Raw genomic sequence first — 19,615 nt, 5'->3', positions numbered from 1 at the left:
ATATTATTTTGCTGCACCCTGTGTTTTTATAAGTGATTAAATGCTGCTGGATTTCGGTTCTGGGCTTTGGCAACCTTCTTTTAGTCAAATTGTACCACGGGATCCTCCGTCCCCGTTTGCCATAGCCACCCTGCAGGTTCGGTGCCCCCGGCGATGGAGACTTCGTTTGGGAATATAGATATATATATATATATGTTTCCCTTCTGGCGTCCTCCTCACGGCAGTCAGTTTCAGCGGCACACGGCTACAAGCAGCGACACAACTCCTTTGGTGAGTCCAATTATTTATTGCTGATTGCACATTGAGAGCGTATTTCCTCACACAGTCCTCATTTGTCTTCAGTAAGGACCGACGCGTTTCAGAGAAAGGCAAGTGGCTTCCCCTCCCCGCATCCAGGTTCTGGTCTTACGCGTTTCGAAGCGCTTGGTGCTTCTCATCAGAGGCCGTGTTAGTTGACCTTTCAAGGCTTTGCACACCTCCCTTGCATACTTCCTCTTTATGGCTTCCGGTGCGCCATCATGATTGCATTCAATTAATAATGTATGCTGGGAAATGCAGTCCTTTTCAGCCCATTTATACCCTCCAGTGGGTTTGTCAGCTCGCACGAAATTTGGAACATCATTTTTCAGCCCTCCAGTGGGCTCCAGGAGGGAACTACACTTGCCTTAATTTATTTCACTGCTGCGTCCATTGAAAAGCGAAGACTCACTTCTCTGAATCCGTCATTGATTTACGGTGGTGTGTCGTCTCCGCGGCCTGGCAGCGCCGCGATTATGTCTATTCAACAAAAAACTCCCCAGATGCAAGACCGCACTCCGCAGACAGGTAAAGTAACAACTTTTTATTTAAAAGGCAAGTGGCCTCCCCTCCCCGCATCCAGTTCCTGGCCTTACGCGTTTCGAAGCGCTTGGTGCTTCTCATCAGAGGCCGTGTTAGTTGACCTTTCAAGGTTTTCCACACCTCCCTTGCATACTTCCTCTTTATGGCTTCCGGTGCGCCATCATGATTGCATTCAATTAATAATGTATGCTGGGAAATGCAGTCCTTTTCAGCCCATTTATACCCTCCAGTGGGTTTGTCAGCTCGCACGAAATTTGGAACATCATTTTTCAGCCCTCCAGTGGGCTCCAGGAGGGAACTACACTTGCCTTAATTTATTTCACTGCTGCGTCCATTGAAAAGCGAAGACTCACTTCTCTGAATCCATCTTTGATTTACGGCGGTGCGTCGTCTCCGCGGCCTGGCAGCACCGCGATTATGTCTATTCAACAAAAAACTCCCCAGATGCAAGACCGCACTCCGCAGACAGGTAAAGTAACAACTTTTTATTTAAAAGGCAAGTGGCTTCCCCTCTCGCATCCAGTTCCTGGCCTTACGCGTTTCGAAGCGCTTGGTGCTTCTCATCAGAGGCCGTGTTAGTTGACCTTTCAAGGCTTTCCACACCTCCCTTGCATACTTCCTCTTTATGGCTTCCGGTACGCCATCATGATTGCATTCAATTAATAATGTATGCTGGGAAATGCAGTCCTTTTCAGCCCATTTATACCCTCCCGTGGGTTTGTCAGCTCGCACGAAATTTGGAACATCATTTTTCAGCCCTCCAGTGGGCTCCAGGAGGGAACTACACTTGCCTTAATTTATTTCACTGCTGCGTCCATTGAAAAGCGAAAACTCATTTCTCTGAATCCGTCATTCATTTACGGCGGTGCGTCGTCTCCGCGGCCTGGCAGCGCCGCGGTTATGTCTATTCAACAAAAAACTCCCCAGATGCAAGACCGCACTCCGCAGATAGGTAAAGTAACAACTTTTTATTTAAAAGGCAAGTGGCTTCCCCTCCCCGCATCCAGTTCCTGGCCTTACGCGTTTCGAAGCGCTTGGTGCTTCTCATCAGAGGCCGTGTTAGTTGACCTTTCAAGGCTTTCCACACCTCCCTTGCATACTTCCTCTTTATGGCTTCCGGTGCACCATCATGATTGCACTCAATTAATAATGTATGCTGGGAAATGCAGTCCTTTTCAGCCCATTTATACCCTCCAGTGGGTTTGTCAGCTCGCATCTGAGGAGTTTTTTGTTGAATAGACATAATCGCGGCGCTGCCAGGCCGCGGAGACGACGCACTGCCGTAAATCAATGACGGATTCAGAGAAGTGAGTCTTCGCTTTTCAATGGACGCAGCAGTGAAATAAATTAAGGCAAGTGTAGTTCCCTCCTGGAGCCCACTGGACGGCTGAAAAATGATGTTCCAAATTTCGTGCGAGCTGACAAACCCACTGGAGGGTATAAATGGGCTGAAAAGGACTGCATTTCCCAGCATACATTATTAATTGAATGCAATCATGATGGCGCACCGGAAGCCATAAAGAGGAAGTATGCAAGGGAGGTGCGGAAAGCCTTGAAAGGTCAACTAACACGGCCTCTGATGAGAAGCACCAAGCGCTTCGAAACGCGTAAGACCAGGAACTGGATGCGGGGAGGGGAAGCCACTTGCCTTTTAAATAAAAAGTTGTTACTTTACCTGTCTGCGGAGTGCGGTCTTGCATCTGGGGAGTTTTTTGTTGAATAGACATAATCGCGGCGCTGCCAGGCCGCGGAGACGACGCACCACCGTAAATCAATGACGGATTCAGAGAAGTGAGTCTTCGCTTTTCAATGGACGCAGCAGTGAAATAAATTAAGGCAAGTGTAGTTCCCTCCTGGAGCCCACTGGAGGGCTGAAAAATGATGTTCCAAATTTCGTGCGAGCTGACAAACCCACTGGAGGGTATAAATGGGCTGAAAAGGACTGCATTTCCCAGCATACATTATTAATTGAATGCAATCATGATGGCGCACCGGAAGCCATAAAGAGGAAGTATGCAAGGGAGGTGTGGAAAGCCTTGAAAGGTCAACTAACACGGCCTCTGATGAGAAGCACCAAGCGCTTCGAAACGCGTAAGACCAGGAACTGGATGCGGGGAGGGGAAGCCACTTGCCTTTTAAATAAAAAGTTGTTACTTTACCTGTTGGCGGAGTGCGGTCTTGCATCTGGGGAGTTTTTTGTTGAATAGACATAATCGCGGCGCTGCCAGGCTTCGGAGACGGCGCACCGCCGTAAATCAATGACGGATTCAGAGAAGTGAGTCTTCGTTTTTCAATGAACGCAGCAGTGAAATAAATTAAGGCAAGTGTAGTTCCCTCCTGGAGCCCACTGGAGGGCTGAAAAATGATGTTCCAAATTTCGTGCGAGCTGACAAACCCACTGAAGGGTATAAATGGGCTGAAAAGGACTGCATTTCCCAGCATACATTATTAATTGAATGCAATCATGATGGCGCACCGGAAGCCATAAAGAGGAAGTATGCAAGGGAGGTGTGGAAAGCCTTGAAAGGTCAACTAACACGGCCTCTGATGAGAAGCACCAAGCGCTTCGAAACGCGTAAGGCCAGGAACTGGATGCGGGAAGGGGAAGCCACTTGCCTTTTAAATAAAAAGTTGTTATTTTACCTGTCTGCGGAGTGCGGTCTTGCATCTGGGGAGTTTTTTGTTGAATAGACATAATCGCGGCGCTGCCAGGCCGCGGAGACGACGCACCGCCGTAAATCAATGACGGATTCAGAGAAGTGAGTCTTCGCTTTTCAATGGACGCAGCAGTGAAATAAATTAAGGCAAGTGTAGTTCCCTCCTGGAGCCCACTGGAGGGCTGAAAAATGATGTTCCAAATTTCGTGCGAGCTGACAAACCCACTGGAGGGTATATATGGGCTGAAAAGGACTGCATTTCCCAGCATACATTATTAATTGAATGCAATCATGATGGCGCACCAGAAGCCATAAAGAGGAAGTATGCAAGGGAGGTGTGGAAAGCCTTGAAAGGTCAACTAACACGGCCTCTGATGAGAAGCACCAAGCGCTTCGAAACGCGTAAGACCAGAACCTGGATGCGGGGTGGGGAAGCCACTTGCTTTTTAAATATAAAGATGTTACTTTACCTGTCTGCGGAGTGCGGCCTTGCATCTGGGGAGTTTTTTGTTGAATATATATATATATATATATATATATATATATATATATATATATATATATAAAAGAAGCAGAGAACTCTGGGTAGTTCTCAGGTTTAGGTGGAAAGCAGCTCCTGTATAGAGCACTCTCAACACCAGCGACACTCTAGATCTGCTCACCTCAAATGTCTGCTTTTCTATCAAAGTCCTTAAGCATAGGATCAGCACAGTGCTATCCACGCCGAGATAGAAATGGACAGTCTTTTGCCATTTCTACAGCAGAGTCTTTAAGCATAGGACTAGCACAGTGCTGTCCTTGCCAAGCTGTAAAATGACAAAAGCCATTTACCACTCCAGGCACAGTATTACAGCTTTGATTTGGTAAATACCAACCAAGCTAACCTGAAATGAGTACAAGCAACCCCTGACACAGTGTTTCGCTCTAATTAGAGCTCTTCAGAGAGAGGTATAGCTTTGTCCAGACACAAGGGAGCACCCAGTATAAGTAAAAAAAATATCCGGAAGTTTGGGCTCTTCTTTGAATAAGCCAGCAGCCTTGTCTTCGGATTGACGGGGCTTTTCTAGATTTCACAGGGAGGAAATACGTGTTGTGTGTCCAATACAAAATCTAAGGTCCCCTGCAACAGCCAACAGCACAGCCAGAAGTGGACATGGAACCCTGACGCTGGGGGATTACTCAGGCGGCTCCTCCGCTATGCCGGAGAAGCGTCGCCCCACTGCTTTTAAGCAGTGCCAAGTAGAAACATAAAATGATAATAACTTGGAGTTATTATCATTTAATGCTTTGTGTCCTGTTGCTTTGCAGGTGGACGGGTGGGTGGGAGGGGCTGCTCTGCTCTCAGAGCAGGGGAGGAGTGGTTTGCCCACTCCTAAGTGCGCAATGACTGTTTGGTCGGCCCTCTCGGGCCGCCCAAACCAGTCATGCGCACTTTCCCTGTTCCACATGCAAGCTGCATTACAGACTGCATGGCGAACATGCCCACCCCTTGGCTGAGTGCCGTGTCACAGCGCTCAGACCAGTCACAACGTTGCATTGCAGCTTTGTGATTGGCTTAGGGGAAGGAGCCTGGCTTCCTGCTTCCTGTTCCTGGAGTCGGAGGCAGGAGAGCAGAAGCAGAGACGCAGGACCCGGCCTCAAGTTAAGTTTTTTTCTGTATCCTGGCCCCCCGGCATGACACCCGCAACTGCCTCGCCACCCGCAAGCCATGCCGGCCACCACTGGACTACTGTAGTACTCAGTCCCAAGCCTGGTCGAGTTCAGGGACATTACGAATAGCTTCCCTTGAAGGATACAAAATACACCAATCCTACAGGTCCATTTGTGTATACATGTGCGAGTGGGTGAACACACATTGAATCCTCTAAAGGTCGTGACTCGGCTGCCAGCATGAATTTCACTAATCAGTCCTTTAAAAGACATGTAGCACATGTATATGTTTCCAAACAGAGTGGCCTGGTTGTTTTATTCTAGCAACGGGGTCATAAAAATGCAGGGTCCAGTGTCTCTGCTCAGTTCACCAAGAACCAGAATTTTGGGATAAGTAACTGTCACCCGGATGGGTCTCACCATCTGTATAGTCAAGGTGAGTGTCTAGGTGCACTGGCTCAAACACTCATCAGACAAGCATTTGCAATGCAATAGGTCTCTCATTTGCTAGAGTTTGAGCTATTGGCATTATAAATAACAATGCCTTTTATTAAGTGTTTTGAAAACCTGCAAGTCATTGCTTATGAGCAGCAAGGCTGGCAGTAACCGCGCCTCTTTTACTGCCAGCCTTGCTTCTCGTAAGCAAGGACTACAAGTACAAAGTGTGTGTTTACGCACCGCTTGCAGGCTTTGAAAACATAAATAAAAGGCATTGTCATTTAAAATGACAATAGCTCAACCTCTTGTAAATGCAAGTCCTATTGCATTGCAAATGCATGTTATGAACTAGTGCTCAGCGAAGGATATCCTCCCAGATCACTCTCCCCTTCGTGGCACATTGAAGGTCAACAGCATCTCAGAAGTCTGTAAATGGACACCGCCTCGACCCGAGGTGGTCAGGGCTTTTCTTTTTCAAACAGAACAAAACGCGACAAATAAAGTTAAAACTCGGATTTTGTATTCAGAAACATGCAAACAACTACTGGAACTGCTGCATTCTTTTCTGGTGGTCACACAAGAGTGTAGAGATCAGCTTCCAGAGTATCCTCCCTGTACCGCAGGCCACAGCCTGTAAAGCTCAGGGGAACACTGCTGTTTCACCGGAAATTTATAACCCAAAAAAATAAATGTTAATTTGAAAAAAAAAAAAAAATCCGCTGGAATGTTAATCCAATAATTATTTTGGACATTTTTGAGAAAATATTTTTTGTGTTACTCTTTAATCTGTAATGCTGACAATTTGCAGAAACGGGTGAGGTATTAGATAATGGGATATGACTCTGGGTGGTGGTAGTTGTGGTGGGGGCTGCTGGGTGTGGGGGGATTAAATTGATTAGGAAAAAATGTAGGACACCACATAGCAAGCAATCATCAACAAAGACAACCGGTCATGCACATGCATGCGCACACACACACACACACACACACATCTAGGCAAACACACCCACTTAAACTACCGGATGTACATGCTCCTTTCCATAATGACCATCAGACATGAAGTCACCAGGCACAAAAAGACATACAAGTATCCACACATTTATGCATCCGTGTGCACACCTAAAGGAGCCGGAGCATACAGTTAAAAAAAACTAACATGCATCCACATCACCTCATAAGACGTTATCCATGAATACAAATCACCTGCCCAACACGTGCACACACATATAGACACACACACACTATCTCTCTCTCTCCTCCATAATACAATACATTCAGACCTCATACACACAAGTACAAAGTCAGCCCGGGTTATGGTAATAGGTGTTAATTGAAACTGGTGAAATTCAGAGTTGACATCAGGTAAAATGTAGTCCCTGGGAAGAGAAAATCACATCCGAATTGAAAAAAGGGTGCACAGCCAACAATCAACCGACCACTGGCCACTCACCGGGAAAAATCACTTATGCTGACAGATGAAAGAGTCCAGTCTCCCCGTTCATCCAATGGTCTAAGAGTTACAAAAGTACTGGTACTGTGAAGTGTTTACATAAATAGCACGGGACGGTGCTATCTTGTCACAGAGGCTGTGCTGCTCGTCCTCCATTGGCTCGCTCACTCACCAGGGACTCTCTCCTCCACCCACAGAAATGACCGAATAATGGGTGACAAATCTGTGCAGGCCCGAAAGTTACTCTGTGATATGTGGTCTATACCAACATTTCCTGGAAATCACTGAATGGTGGGTGGTAGGTCTCAGCAGTCACTGTGGTTTGCATAATGAAGTGGTGCACATATGCGCGAGTGCACTGGCACAAAAGGAAGCATTTCCACAAAAAGCGCACTGCAAGAACGCAGGCGGCACAAGGTCGAAGAGCAGAGGCGAAGCTTCAGAGGAACAACAGAACTGTGCAGGACTTTTGTTTATTCCACAAATGAATGACATAACTCCAAAAAGTGCTGCAATAAACAAGCACGGGAGCAGTTGTACTACAATAGCAATGAGAATGCTGGAATATATATAATAGCTGGTATAAAAAAGAAATGAAAGCAAGAGAACTGGAAAACACAAAGGTCCATCTCTAGACAACATATGAGCCTCTTGAAAAAATAGAAATACTATTTTTATGAAGAGCACAGCTGCTCGAAACTGAGCACCTCGGCACTGAACCTAGCAAGCGGCAGAAGGAGAGTCATTAAAGAGAAAACAGCACGTTTTGGGGAGTTTTAGGAAGCAGGATCCAGATGTGGTGGAGTGTATTTGCAGAGGTAGAAATTCCACTGTTTGGCAGCCCCTGCATGAAGGACCGACCACCAATTCGAATCCTACAGACTCTATGAATAATAAAGTGAAAGCGCACCAGGTGCGCGTTCTGCTGAAACGCTGGCGAGCCGTACACGTGCACATCGTCTGCCCGGGCGCGTGCACATCTCCTGTTCCCCTTTGGCAGAAAATCAACGACAATAGATGTCGCCAAGCGACAGCACATGCGCTGCATCGCTAGGAGAGACTTAAAAAAGGGGAATAAATTGGAAGCCAAGAATTATCAGCCAATTTCCCTACTAGACTCATCTGTAAAGGTGATGTGTAGGGTTTTATTAGTAAGATTGGAAGAGCGGGCTGCGGACAACGGGATTTTATCACAAGCTCAATATGGTTTTAGAAAGGGGCTGGGTACGTTAGAACAGTATATTAATTTAGAGCTTTTAATTGGGAAATATACATGTGCTAAACAAGGGGGCCTCTTTTTATGCTTCGCTGATCTTAGCAGCGCCTTTGATTTAGTGAACCATGCATTACTCTGGCCTGTTCTACTTAACCTTGGTGCCCCAGAACCTATTGTTTATTTCCTTGCAAGGTTATACGAGAAATTATTGACTAGAGTTCGGTATGGCCAACAGGGTAAATGTACTCCCAACTTTAAGGTTAAACGTGGCATCCGCCAAGGCTGCCTCTTAGCACCTTTGCTTTATATCTAATTTATTAACGAAGTAGACACAGTTCTTAAGTTGATACAGGCGGATGCCCCCCCCAAGCTGAGTGCCAGGATGTACCGGTCCTGCTTTACCCAGATGATGCTGTGCTCTTATCTAGAACACCGGTAGGCCTCCAGCGATTAATAGATGGGTTCTCCGATTTTATTAAAGGGAGGAAGTTGTTGATAAACAAGGCCAAAACATATACAATGGGTTGTGGTATAAAACCCAGGAAAATTAAATATTTTTATAGATGGGGAAAAAGTGGAACCTGTCGACAATTTTTGTTACCTGGGGCTAACCTTCTCTGGTGACGGTAAATGGTCACGCGAAATGTCAAATGTCAGGGTTAAAATGTCAAAAAGTGTGCATGGGGTCTTTAGGTTTGATTCCAAACTAGGGGACATGACATATATCTATAAAGCTAGATGCGCCTCCATTGCACTATATGGCACAGGGGTATGGGGTTACTATTCCAGTCAAGAACTGCAATTAGACGAAAACTCTTTTTAAAAAAAGCTTCTGTGCCTGCATCAGCATCCTCCGAGTTAATCCATTGTGAAGTGGGGATCAACTACCTGTCAGACTTGATCGCACTGAGACCCCTATTGCTCTGGAGATCGATGTGGTCTAAAGAGGAGACAATATTTACTCAATCAATTATCAAGGACTGCCTGCGATTGGACAATTGTTTTAAGATCCCTTGGCTAAAATATATAGCAAAGTTTAACAGAGATTTATTTAAGCTCATGATCTTGGAAAATCCATTTTATGTGTTAGGCTTGTCCAAACAGGAAATAAAGAACACTTTTTTGTCCCACAAGAAGGAGTGCAGGATGAGAATTGTGGGGAAACAAACTACTTGGCAGTTTGGGCTGGACTGTTCCCATGAGGCACAGGGTCAGACTGATTTGCATATGGCCATGTCTGAACTGGGGTGGCGGAGTGAGCTAAAGAATGATGATGGATTAAACCCAGATCAGTTGACTGGGGGTGAGTGCTTGCAATGTTCAACACTCCGTCCATCATCCCCTTTGGTTTTGCTTTGTTCGCCCTAAGTTGGCAGGGTATGCCCAGACGTGGATCCCTTGCTCACTTTGCCATTGGATTCAAGCTAGCCTAGCGGATTAGCCAGAAACTGATCCCAGGATGCTTGTTTCCGGTCCAGGGAAGACATGGCTTGGCAGTTCGGGCTGGACTGTTCCCATGAGGCACAGGGTCAGACTGATTTGCATATGGCCATGTCTGACCCTGGGTGGCAGAGTGAGCTAAAGAATGATGATGCATTAAACCCAGATCAGTTGACTGGGGGTGAGTGCTTGCAATGTTCAACACTCCGTCCATCATCCCCTTTGGTTTTGCTTTGTTCGCCCTAAATTGGCAGGGTATGCCCAGACGTGGGTCCCTTTCTCACTTTGCCACTGGATTCAAGCTAGCCTGGCTGATGGCGGCTGATTAGAAACCTGTCCCAGGATGCTTATTTCCGGTCCACGGAAGACATTGCTTGGCAGTTCGGGCTGGACTGTTCCCATGGGGCACAGGGTCTGACTCATTTGCATATGGCCATGTCTGAACTGGGGTGGCGGAGTGAGCTAAAGAATGATGATGGATTAAACCCAGATCAGTTGACTGGGGTGAGTGCTTACAATGTTCAACACTCCGTCTATCATCCTCTTTGGTTTTGCTTTGTTCGCCCTAAGTTGGCAGGGTATGCCCAGACGTGGGTCCCTTGCTCACTTTGCCACTGGATTTAAGCTAGCCTGGCTGATGACGGCTGATTAGCCAGAAACCGGTCCAAGGATGCTTGTTTCCGGTCCAGGGAAGACATGGCTTGGCAGTTCGGGTTGGACTGTTCCCATGAGGCACAGGGTGAGACTCATTTGCATATGGCCATGTCTGAACTGGGGTGGCGGAGTGAGCTAAAGAATGATGATGGATTAAACCCAGATCAGTTGACTGGGGTGAGTGCTTACAATGTTCAACACTCCGTCTATCATCCCCTTTGGTTTTGCTTTGTTCGCCCTAAGTTGGCAGGGTATGCCCAGACGTGGGTCCCTTGCTCACTTTGCCACTGGATTTAAGCTAGCCTGGCTGATGACGGCTGATTAGCCAGAAACCGGTCAAAGGATGATTGTTTCCGGTCCAGGGAAGACATGGCTTGGCAGTTCGGGTTGGACTGTTCCCATGAGGCACAGGGTGAGACTCATTTGCATATGGCCATATCTGAACTGGGGTGGCGGAGTGAGCTAAAGAATGATGCATGGATTAAACCCAGATCAGTTGACTGGGGTGAGTGCTTGCAATGCTCAACATTCCGTCCATCATCCCCTTTGGTTTTGCTTTGTTCACCCTAAGTTGGCAGGGTATGCCCAGACGTGGGTCCCTTGCTCACTTTACCACTGGATTCAAGCTAGCCTGGCTGATGACGGCTGATTAGCCAGAAAACGGTCCCAGGATGATTGTTTCCAGTCCAGGGAAGACATAGCTTGGCAGTTCGGGCTGGACAGTTCCCATGAGGCACAGGGTCAGACTGATTTGCATATGGCCATGTCTGAACTGGGGTGGCGGAGTGAGCTAAAGAATGATGATGGATTAAACCCAGATCAGTTGGCTCGGGAAGAGTGCTTGCAATGTTCAACACACCATCCATCATCCCCTTTGGTTTTGCTTTGTTCGCCCTAAGTTGGCAGGCTATTCCCAGACGTGGGTCCCTTGCTAACTTTGCCACTGGATTCAAGCTAGCCTGGCTGATGACGGCTGATTAGCCAGAAAACTGTCCCAGGATGCTCGTTTCAGGTCCAGGGAAGACATGGCTTGGCAGATCGGGCTGGACTGTTCCCATGAGGCACAGGGTCAGACTGATTTGCATATGGCCATGTCTGAACTGGGGTGGCGGAGTGAGCTAAAGAATGATGACGGATTAAACCCAGATCAGTTGATTGGGGGTGAGTGCTTGCAATGTTCAACACTCCGTCCATCATCCCCTTTGGTTTTGCTTTGAAACAAACTACATATCAGCTTTACCATTCACATACAGATTTTGATGGCCTTCAAAGTTACCTATCACTAGTTACTAGACTGGCTCACCACTTTTTTTTAACAAGGATGAGATTAAGCCTTGTTCATCATCTAGTCGCATTCCCCGTAATGAAAGAGCGACCAGTCACCCCATGCCCATGTGAGGAGCATACTAAGCAGAGCACCATGCACTGTCTAATTTTATGCGGTCTGTATCGGAACTATAGAATTGTCTACCTAAAACCTTTGTTTAAAAAAAAATGTTATAATCACCAATGCTGCTATGAGCCTATTGTTTACACTTAGAGAACCCGAGATCTGTTTTTACGCTGCAACATTTATTTTATAATGTTTTATAATGTTTTTTTATGTCTCGCCTAGCGTTGCTGCGCATATACGCTCGGCGAGATTTAATGCAGAGGAGGAGTTCTAGAAAGGGACTTTAAGCCCCGCCCCTTATTTCCATTGGCTGGCGTCACCGTTTCTGTTAAACGGTGGCTAGCCATTGGAAAAGAGCTTTGTATGTTGCCTCCCTTTGGCTTTTTCGGACGGCCCACTTGGACTGCTCACCTGCTTTCCGTTCGTCGTAAAGCACTTTCTTATCTTTATGGGGCCATGTGTTTAAACACAAGGACCCATAAAGATAAGAGATCTCCATGCTCCGGCTGCAGCGCGGTCCTCTTTCACTTTCGGGACCACGCTTGCTTTTAGTCACTTTTTGCGATTTTACTGTGACTTTTACTGTGATGTCCGTGGTCCATTGAACATGTCGGCTTTTACACTGGGGGATTGTATTTGTTTACTATTACGCTGTATGCCCGTGGCTCATTTCACATACTGCATTGTAGGTATTAGAACACAAATCGCGGCTTTTACAATGGGGTATTGTTTTTGTTTATTATTACGCTGTATATCTGTGGATTATTTAACATACCGCATTTCAATTAGTTCATTGCAAATCTTGGCTTTTACACTTGGGGATTGCCTTTATTTATTATGCTGTAACTGTGCAGCGTTTGGCGTATTTCCTTATCTGTCCATATGTTATGTGGTTTTTGTTGGGGCCCACAACAGTGTCAAAGCATTGCAGTTAGCGGGATGCAAATGTTGCATTTTACATTGGGGTATTAACTTTATTTATTAACACAAAACTTGGGGAACCGGGTTGAAGTCTCGGCAATAACGCTCAAGAACCTGTGATTCTGGGCAAATCACTTAATCTCCCCGTATTATGCTGTATATCCGTTGCTTATTTAACATACCGTATTGCAGTTATTTCAATGCAAATCTTGCCTTTTACACTTGGGGATCGTCTTTATTTATTACTTTGTAACTGTGCAGCGTTTGGCGTATTTCCTTCTTTGTCCATAAATTATGTGTGTTTTGTTAGGGCCCACAACAGTGTCAAAGCATTGTAGTTAGCGGGATGCAAATGTCGCATTTACATTGGGGGATTGACTTTATTGATTAGCACAAAACTTGGGGAACCGGGTTGAAGTCTCGGCAATAACGCTCAAGAACCTGTGATTCTGGGCAAATCACTTAATCTCCCTGTGGCTAGAAAAATGAATGTGTCAATCTGTAACAAAACTGGTGCTGATGTTAAGCACTCTGATACCCGATGCATGGGGTCTAGTTCACGCAAGTTAAAACTCTTTCCTAAAAACCCAAACCTAGCGCAAGTATGGTACGGGACGGCAGGGTGAATTGGCAGCATGCCGTAGTTAGGGACACGTATAGGCTATGTTTTTTTTTATCTGTATATCGCTTACTATTGTGTCCTTTTTTAGGTGGCCTAAATTGTAGCACTGCACTCGCCTTTGACATTAGGGGATTGACTTTATTTATTTTGCTGTAACTGTGCTGCATTTGGTGTATTTCTTTCTTTGCCGCTTTATGTTGCTTTTAGGGGTCCAAAACAGTGTTAAAGCTTTGCAGTTAGCGGGACGCAAATATCGCCTTTTACATTGGGGGATTCACTTTATTTATTCCGCACAATATTTGCACAATATTTGCCGTTTCTATGGGCTTCATATGAATAGTTGAACGTGGGCCGTTTAACGTCATTTTAATACTTACATTTCCTTAGATGAAGCTATTCTGAAAATGTGCTGTATTTATGGGCTGCATGTCAATAGTTGGACGTGGGGCGTTTAACATTATTTAAAACTTACATTTCCTTCACCGCTTACAGTTGTGGGCTTTTTTTATGCGGCCTAAAAACCAAACCCAGCGCAAGTATGGCACGGGAAGGCAGGGTGAATTTGCAGCATGCCACAGTTTGGGACACGTACAGGCTGTTTTTTTATCTGTATATCACTTACTATTGTGTCCTTTTTCAGGTGGCCCAAATTGTATCACTGCACTGGACATATCAGGACATGAAGGTAGGATTTTTCATTATTTATTGGGGTCTTATGTGCACATTGGAGTTACGGGACGTAAATCGAGGCTTTTACATGTTTGCCTATATAATAACATAAATAACATATCCATCCCATACTAAACCTCAGAATTTCTTGAACGGCACCATCCCTTCAAAGCCCCCAAAGCCCTCCAGCAGCTGCTTGCATGCCCCTCCATCCGGGTGATAATGCTAAAGGAGCAAGAACTTCCCTTCCCGGCCGAAAGCACCCCCTCCCCCCATTGGCAAGGTCCGCCCGTATGCCATATAATATCTCCAATTTACAAACTAGAACTGTCCTACACTTGTCCACAGAGACAGCTGCAAGGTATTTCTAATTGCATACAAACAAATATAAGCATATGTATATACACATATATCTAAATGCATATATAAATACGCATGTATATAGATGCATATAAGCCACCCTTCTGCCTCACATGCTATTACCCTCCATCCTTCTCACTCACACTACTCTTCTTCTACACACTCTCCTTCAGTGTCCCAAAATACTACTCTATTACACCATGCTCCATACAAGTGCCTAATCCCCTTCCTTCTCTCTAACACTACTCTTCCCATACTCACTGTCCTTTCATAGCCCTCATGCTACTCATCTCGTCCTATCTCCTTATACCACATACTACTCTCCTCACTCTCCTTCCTTCAACCTCACACTACTATCCTCCTCACTCTTTTCCGTGTAAAACATACTCCTCTCCAAACTCTCCTTTCTTCTACCTCATTCTACACTTCTCCTTACTTTCCTACATTATCTCTCAAGCTGTTCTTCTTCTCTGCACTCTCTACCCAAATGTTCACACATTCTTCTCCTTCTAACTCTATACATCATACTAATAAACAACTAACTATCACAATAATACCCAAAAAAGACACTACACATCACAAACATACACTCAAACATTACTAAAATACAATGCAAAGAACAAAACCAAAGACTCTAACTTAAACAAATGCGAGACCTGTTGCATTTCCAATACTTGTTAATGTACTTATGAACTGAGATTGTATTTTTATAATTGCATTTAATTGATTGTATTTGTATATTTGCTGCTTTTATGTATCTGTAATTGGACTATAGTGTCTGTGGTTTTATGGTTGCTACACAATCCGAATAAAGCATAAATGAATTCCATCAATGCAGACTTTTAATAACTGAAAGGCACAACATTTTAAACTATTCAAGATGCTTAGAAATAATAGCTTAAGAAGAGGTACAGCATGGACATATGGGTCTAACGGGTCATAAGGCAGTGATTTCAAATCAACAGTTATCTACCACGAACACCGTTTCCAAAATAATTTAATATACAACCACATGGTCCCTAGAATGTAACATCTGATCCCGGTTCGGTAATAGCTCATGTTGGAAATAAAAATATTTAACTGACATTTCTAAAAACAAACTAACTACTGAGTTCCTTATCCATAGAAATATCAGTTTTCAAGAAGGATATGAAACAAATCTGCAAGTGTGAGACAAGAACGCAGTTTTGTTCCAGGGTAGCTCTCGCAAAAATAGCTAAATCCACGGCGAAAAAAAGCGTTTGGGAGACGGGCACATCTAACTGTGAGGCCCTCCAGAGATGGGAGACAGAGCCCTCCCTGTTCTCAGAGGGCAGCCATCTGGGCTTGTTTGTTTCTGTTTTCAGCTCTGAGACAGAAGTTTGACCGGGAGTGAGACAGGATGCTAATCAAAAGGAAACTCCCAAGTCTGCAATCCTCTGTAACTCAATACATTTTCCGTTTAATATTCAGAGAGAGATGAACTTCGCGCTTTCTAACTGGTAACACGATTGAATAATTTAGCAGCAATACAAATGATATTTTAGCGAGCTTCCGTCGACTTAAGAATGCCTAATGAAACCAAATGTATTTAAGAGTTCATTGCACTCTGTTGAACCTCATAAACTAGAAACGGCTGCATTTTTACCCAAACAAGAAAGCATCTGACTGAACTCCTCACTAAATAGGGTTAAAATTGCAGCACTCAAATACAACAACGTGCATCTACATTCACAGTGCAAATTCAGTGCAAGCCATGAACCTGGAGCAGTACCTTCCAAAGTAAAGTCCAGCAGGACGTACTCGTACGCACAATCCGTCTTCGTTTCCACCTGGGGTCTCTTCAGTGTAGCAAAGATTTTCCCAGGGCTGCTGTCCTCCGGATCGTCCAGCTTTCGCAGCCCGCACCCCATTCTGAAGGCTTCAGGGGGGATGAATGCTGGACGGGGGATGGGCGGGGAAGCAAGACGGGTTTGTTGCCAAAAAAATAGAGCTCACGGGAAGAAATCTCCAAATGCAGGGAAGCCGTGATTTCTGTGAACTAACCCAAAATATAATAAAATATGCCGAGTTCAAATTCCAGAGGCTGCTATCCGCATCACAAACTTCCTCCTCAAGCCATCTGTAAAAGTTAGCAGCAGATTCCACAAGTCCAGACAATGCCAGGGAGGTCTTGATCTTGCAGCAGCATGCAAAGCGGCATGCAGCGCGGGGAGAGGGCTGCAGGGTTGTTCGTGCCACGTCAATTTACAGCCAGCCCCCTGGCAGGCTCCGTTAGCCTTGGACACCAATGGGGCTGTCGACCCACCTCCGCCGCCTCCTCTGGCAGAACGCTGAGGAAGTGATGGCAAACTGGCAATAAACAGGCATATTACATACAACGCTTCCGCAGCCAGTAGGTGACTGATCACTGATATTCATTCCCAGTTATTGAAACGCGCCGAGCTCTGAGACAGAACAAGCACAAGGGTCGGGTGGCGACGGCGGCAAGGGATGAGGAAACTACGCGTTTTTTGTAGACAAGCGTGGTCACTTTGAAACTTCTCGAGGAAAATGGCTCGTGCGAATGGAACACTATCGTAATAAACAAGGCAGGGGGTGAGTTCAAAATGCACCTAGTCCTTTCTGGAGAAGTAACATTCACTTAGACACATTCATTCTTAATTATAATAGTTATTCGTGCTCCCTGGAGCTCTATTATTAACAAGCATTGGCAAACCTAATATGTATCGCCAATACAAAATCAAGTGGCTCCGTCAATGTTTTGTAGCGCAGTTGTACACCAGCGCGCCTACTGTGCATTGTATATTATGGTATGGCCTGAACACTGTACAGTATGGTACAAATGGCCTGTCATTGTACAGAATGGTAGGTATAGCTTGTCACTGTTTAGCAGTGGCGTAACGAAACTTAAGGGGGCCCCCCCTGCAAAGCACATGGAGGGGGGCCCCCCTCCCCTGGCGGCGCAGGCCTCCATCTACCACTTTGCCCTACCACCCAGAAATCTAGCATATTTTGATTTGAAACCTCCAACATTTAAATGAAATGCCTCTATATTGTCTTTCTCTAAGTTCTAATGAGAAAGTGGGAAACACTCTTAACATAAAAGCTATGCCATTTGTAACAATGGTGTCAAAAGCAGATTATTTAACTGAGGCAGCAATCAGAACAATGCCAAGGAGTGATCCTATTGTCTCAGGAACTGCCTATGGCTGAAGAACAAAGAACAACTATGAAGGGTCTGAAATAGAATTGCCAATACCTTGAAACTTTGAAAGACCAACCCAAACCTGCAATTCCATAAAAACTCGACTGACAATATACATGAGAAGTACACAAGCTATAACTCAGTATCCTGCGAACGTCAAGAGAAATAGACTGGTGAATTATCTGCATGCCACACACTAGCGACTGTCAATGGTTCTGCATGATAATAACGTGAACTGAGGAAGCAATTCCAATTATAATGTCTTTATTAGTAAGCACTGCAAAACAGGCAGGCAAACAAGGCAGAGGAAGAAAACTGTTTGGATGCTTCAGAACATTGATGCAGATGTTTGTCTGTTTTCATTGATCATTTCTGTAGTGTAAACAATGCTAAATACAAGATTTAAGGTACACGGATTACAGGCACCACCATAAATAACACTGCATGTAGAATAAAAACAAACCATATCAGCAAGTACCTAATGACAATCTATACAAACTGTAGTTAGTAAAGCAAAAGAAAAAGTGCAAATACTTTCAAAGTGCAAAATAAAGCAATCACCAGTCAAGCAATATACAAAAATCAAGCATGTTTTGTAAAACAATCCAACTTTCTTCTTGCATCAAGGTGAAAATACTTTCAAGGTGCATGGTAAAAACAAGTCCAGCAGCTTCCCTCACAAGGACTGACCTGAACCACCAGACTGGGCCTTAGTTCATAACAAACAGAGGCCTCAGACCTCAGTGTGTCAACACTGGCGGTATTTACAATTTACTAAGAGTATAGGCATGCCTGCTAAATTACAGATTCACCATTGCCTCCAAATGGCTCTATCGTCACGTGTGACACCGCCAGCCAGGCCTGGATTTTAAGCCAACAGCGCCTTGTATTCTGGGAGTTGTGCTTTGACCATCTAAGTAAGGGGTTAAACATTCCAGCATGCAAAGTGTTGTTGGATAAAAGCTATGAATGGACACGACATGGTGCCAATGCCACTTGGCAGCTATGTTTAATTTCCTCAACACAAGCTGCAGAAGTCTGGCGTCAAATAGCAAACACGTTGTGCTGAGAACCCAGAAACGTGCTGTGTTTAGCCCCCGTGTATGGACATGAGGTGTCATTCTCTAAGAGACCCAGTGGTAAAAGCCCACAGTTGTCTCAAATGCATGTTAGTGCCAGGCAGTGGTCGAAGTGGGGGAAAAAAAGTAGGGGAACTGTGGGAGGAGAATCAGAGGGCGAGAATAACTAATGGATTGGATCAGTGGGCGGAGTGAGAGGTTTGGCAGAAAGAGCAAAATATCCCAATTTTTAGTATTCGTTTCCCATTTCACTAACCGGTTACAGCTTATTACATTATTTAATTTAACCAATAGATACACATGTTTAATTAAGGTTAAACATGTGTTATTGACATTAAAATACATTCACAAAGTGGGATACATTTCCAATCACAGAATGTCCCAAATATCCTTAAAAGTGGAATCGCAAGCCATTTAGCTCCCAGCCATGGAGTTTCTGTCATCAGCACTTCCCCTCCCTTTTTCCACAAGAGCAGTTGAAATGAAATGAATGAAATGAAATGAAATGAAATAGCATTTATAAAGTGCATGGTTACCCGAAGGCATCTCAGCGCTAGGGCAGACACCGCACTAAGCTGTGGTAATCAATTAGGGAAAAGCCAGGTTTTGAGCCTCCTGCGGAAGACGGTGTGGTCTGGCTCCTTACGTATCGGTAAGGAGCTCCAGAGTTTAGCGGCGTTGTAAGAGAAGAGCCGGGCCGCCACTTCTGGACCTCTTGATTCTGGGAACAGACGCCAGGTGGAGGTCATTTTTACGTAATCGCCTGTTGGCTTGGTAGGGCTGGACAAAGGAAGAAATGATAGCCGGGCCCACACCCCCTAGCATCTTATGGGTGGTGCAGAGCGCTTTAAAGTGGACTCTTTCCTGAATGGAAAGCCAATGTAAAGACCTAAGTGCAGCTTTGGCTGACTGGCGGCTTGGAGTACCCTCAAGAATCCTTGTGGAACAATTTTGCATGATTTGAAGTTTCTTAAAGACCGCACAGGGAGCACAGAGATAAAGAGCGTTGCCATACTCCAGGCGGAATAAGACAAGTGCC

The 19,615-nt window shown here is 45.2% G+C and overlaps 1 protein-coding gene across 1 annotated transcript in view; it reads right to left on the bottom strand.

The window, feature by feature from the left end:
• Positions 1 to 16,613, bottom strand: part of RFTN2 (raftlin family member 2) — a 428,987-nt gene extending 412,374 nt beyond the window's left edge. Inside the window, exon 1 of the mRNA XM_085648739.1 lies at positions 16,064 to 16,613. Coding sequence (XP_085504865.1) covers positions 16,064 to 16,202 — 139 coding nt within the window. The 5' untranslated portion in view covers positions 16,203 to 16,613. The remainder of the gene's footprint in view (positions 1 to 16,063) is intronic.
• Between the last annotated feature and the right edge of the window lie 3,002 nt (positions 16,614 to 19,615).

The sequence above is a fragment of the Triturus cristatus genome, chromosome 3_2 (assembly GCF_964204655.1).
Source record: "Triturus cristatus chromosome 3_2, aTriCri1.1, whole genome shotgun sequence".
Taxonomy (NCBI): Eukaryota; Metazoa; Chordata; class Amphibia; order Caudata; family Salamandridae; genus Triturus; species Triturus cristatus.
This window is presented reverse-complemented; position numbering and strand designations above follow the sequence as displayed.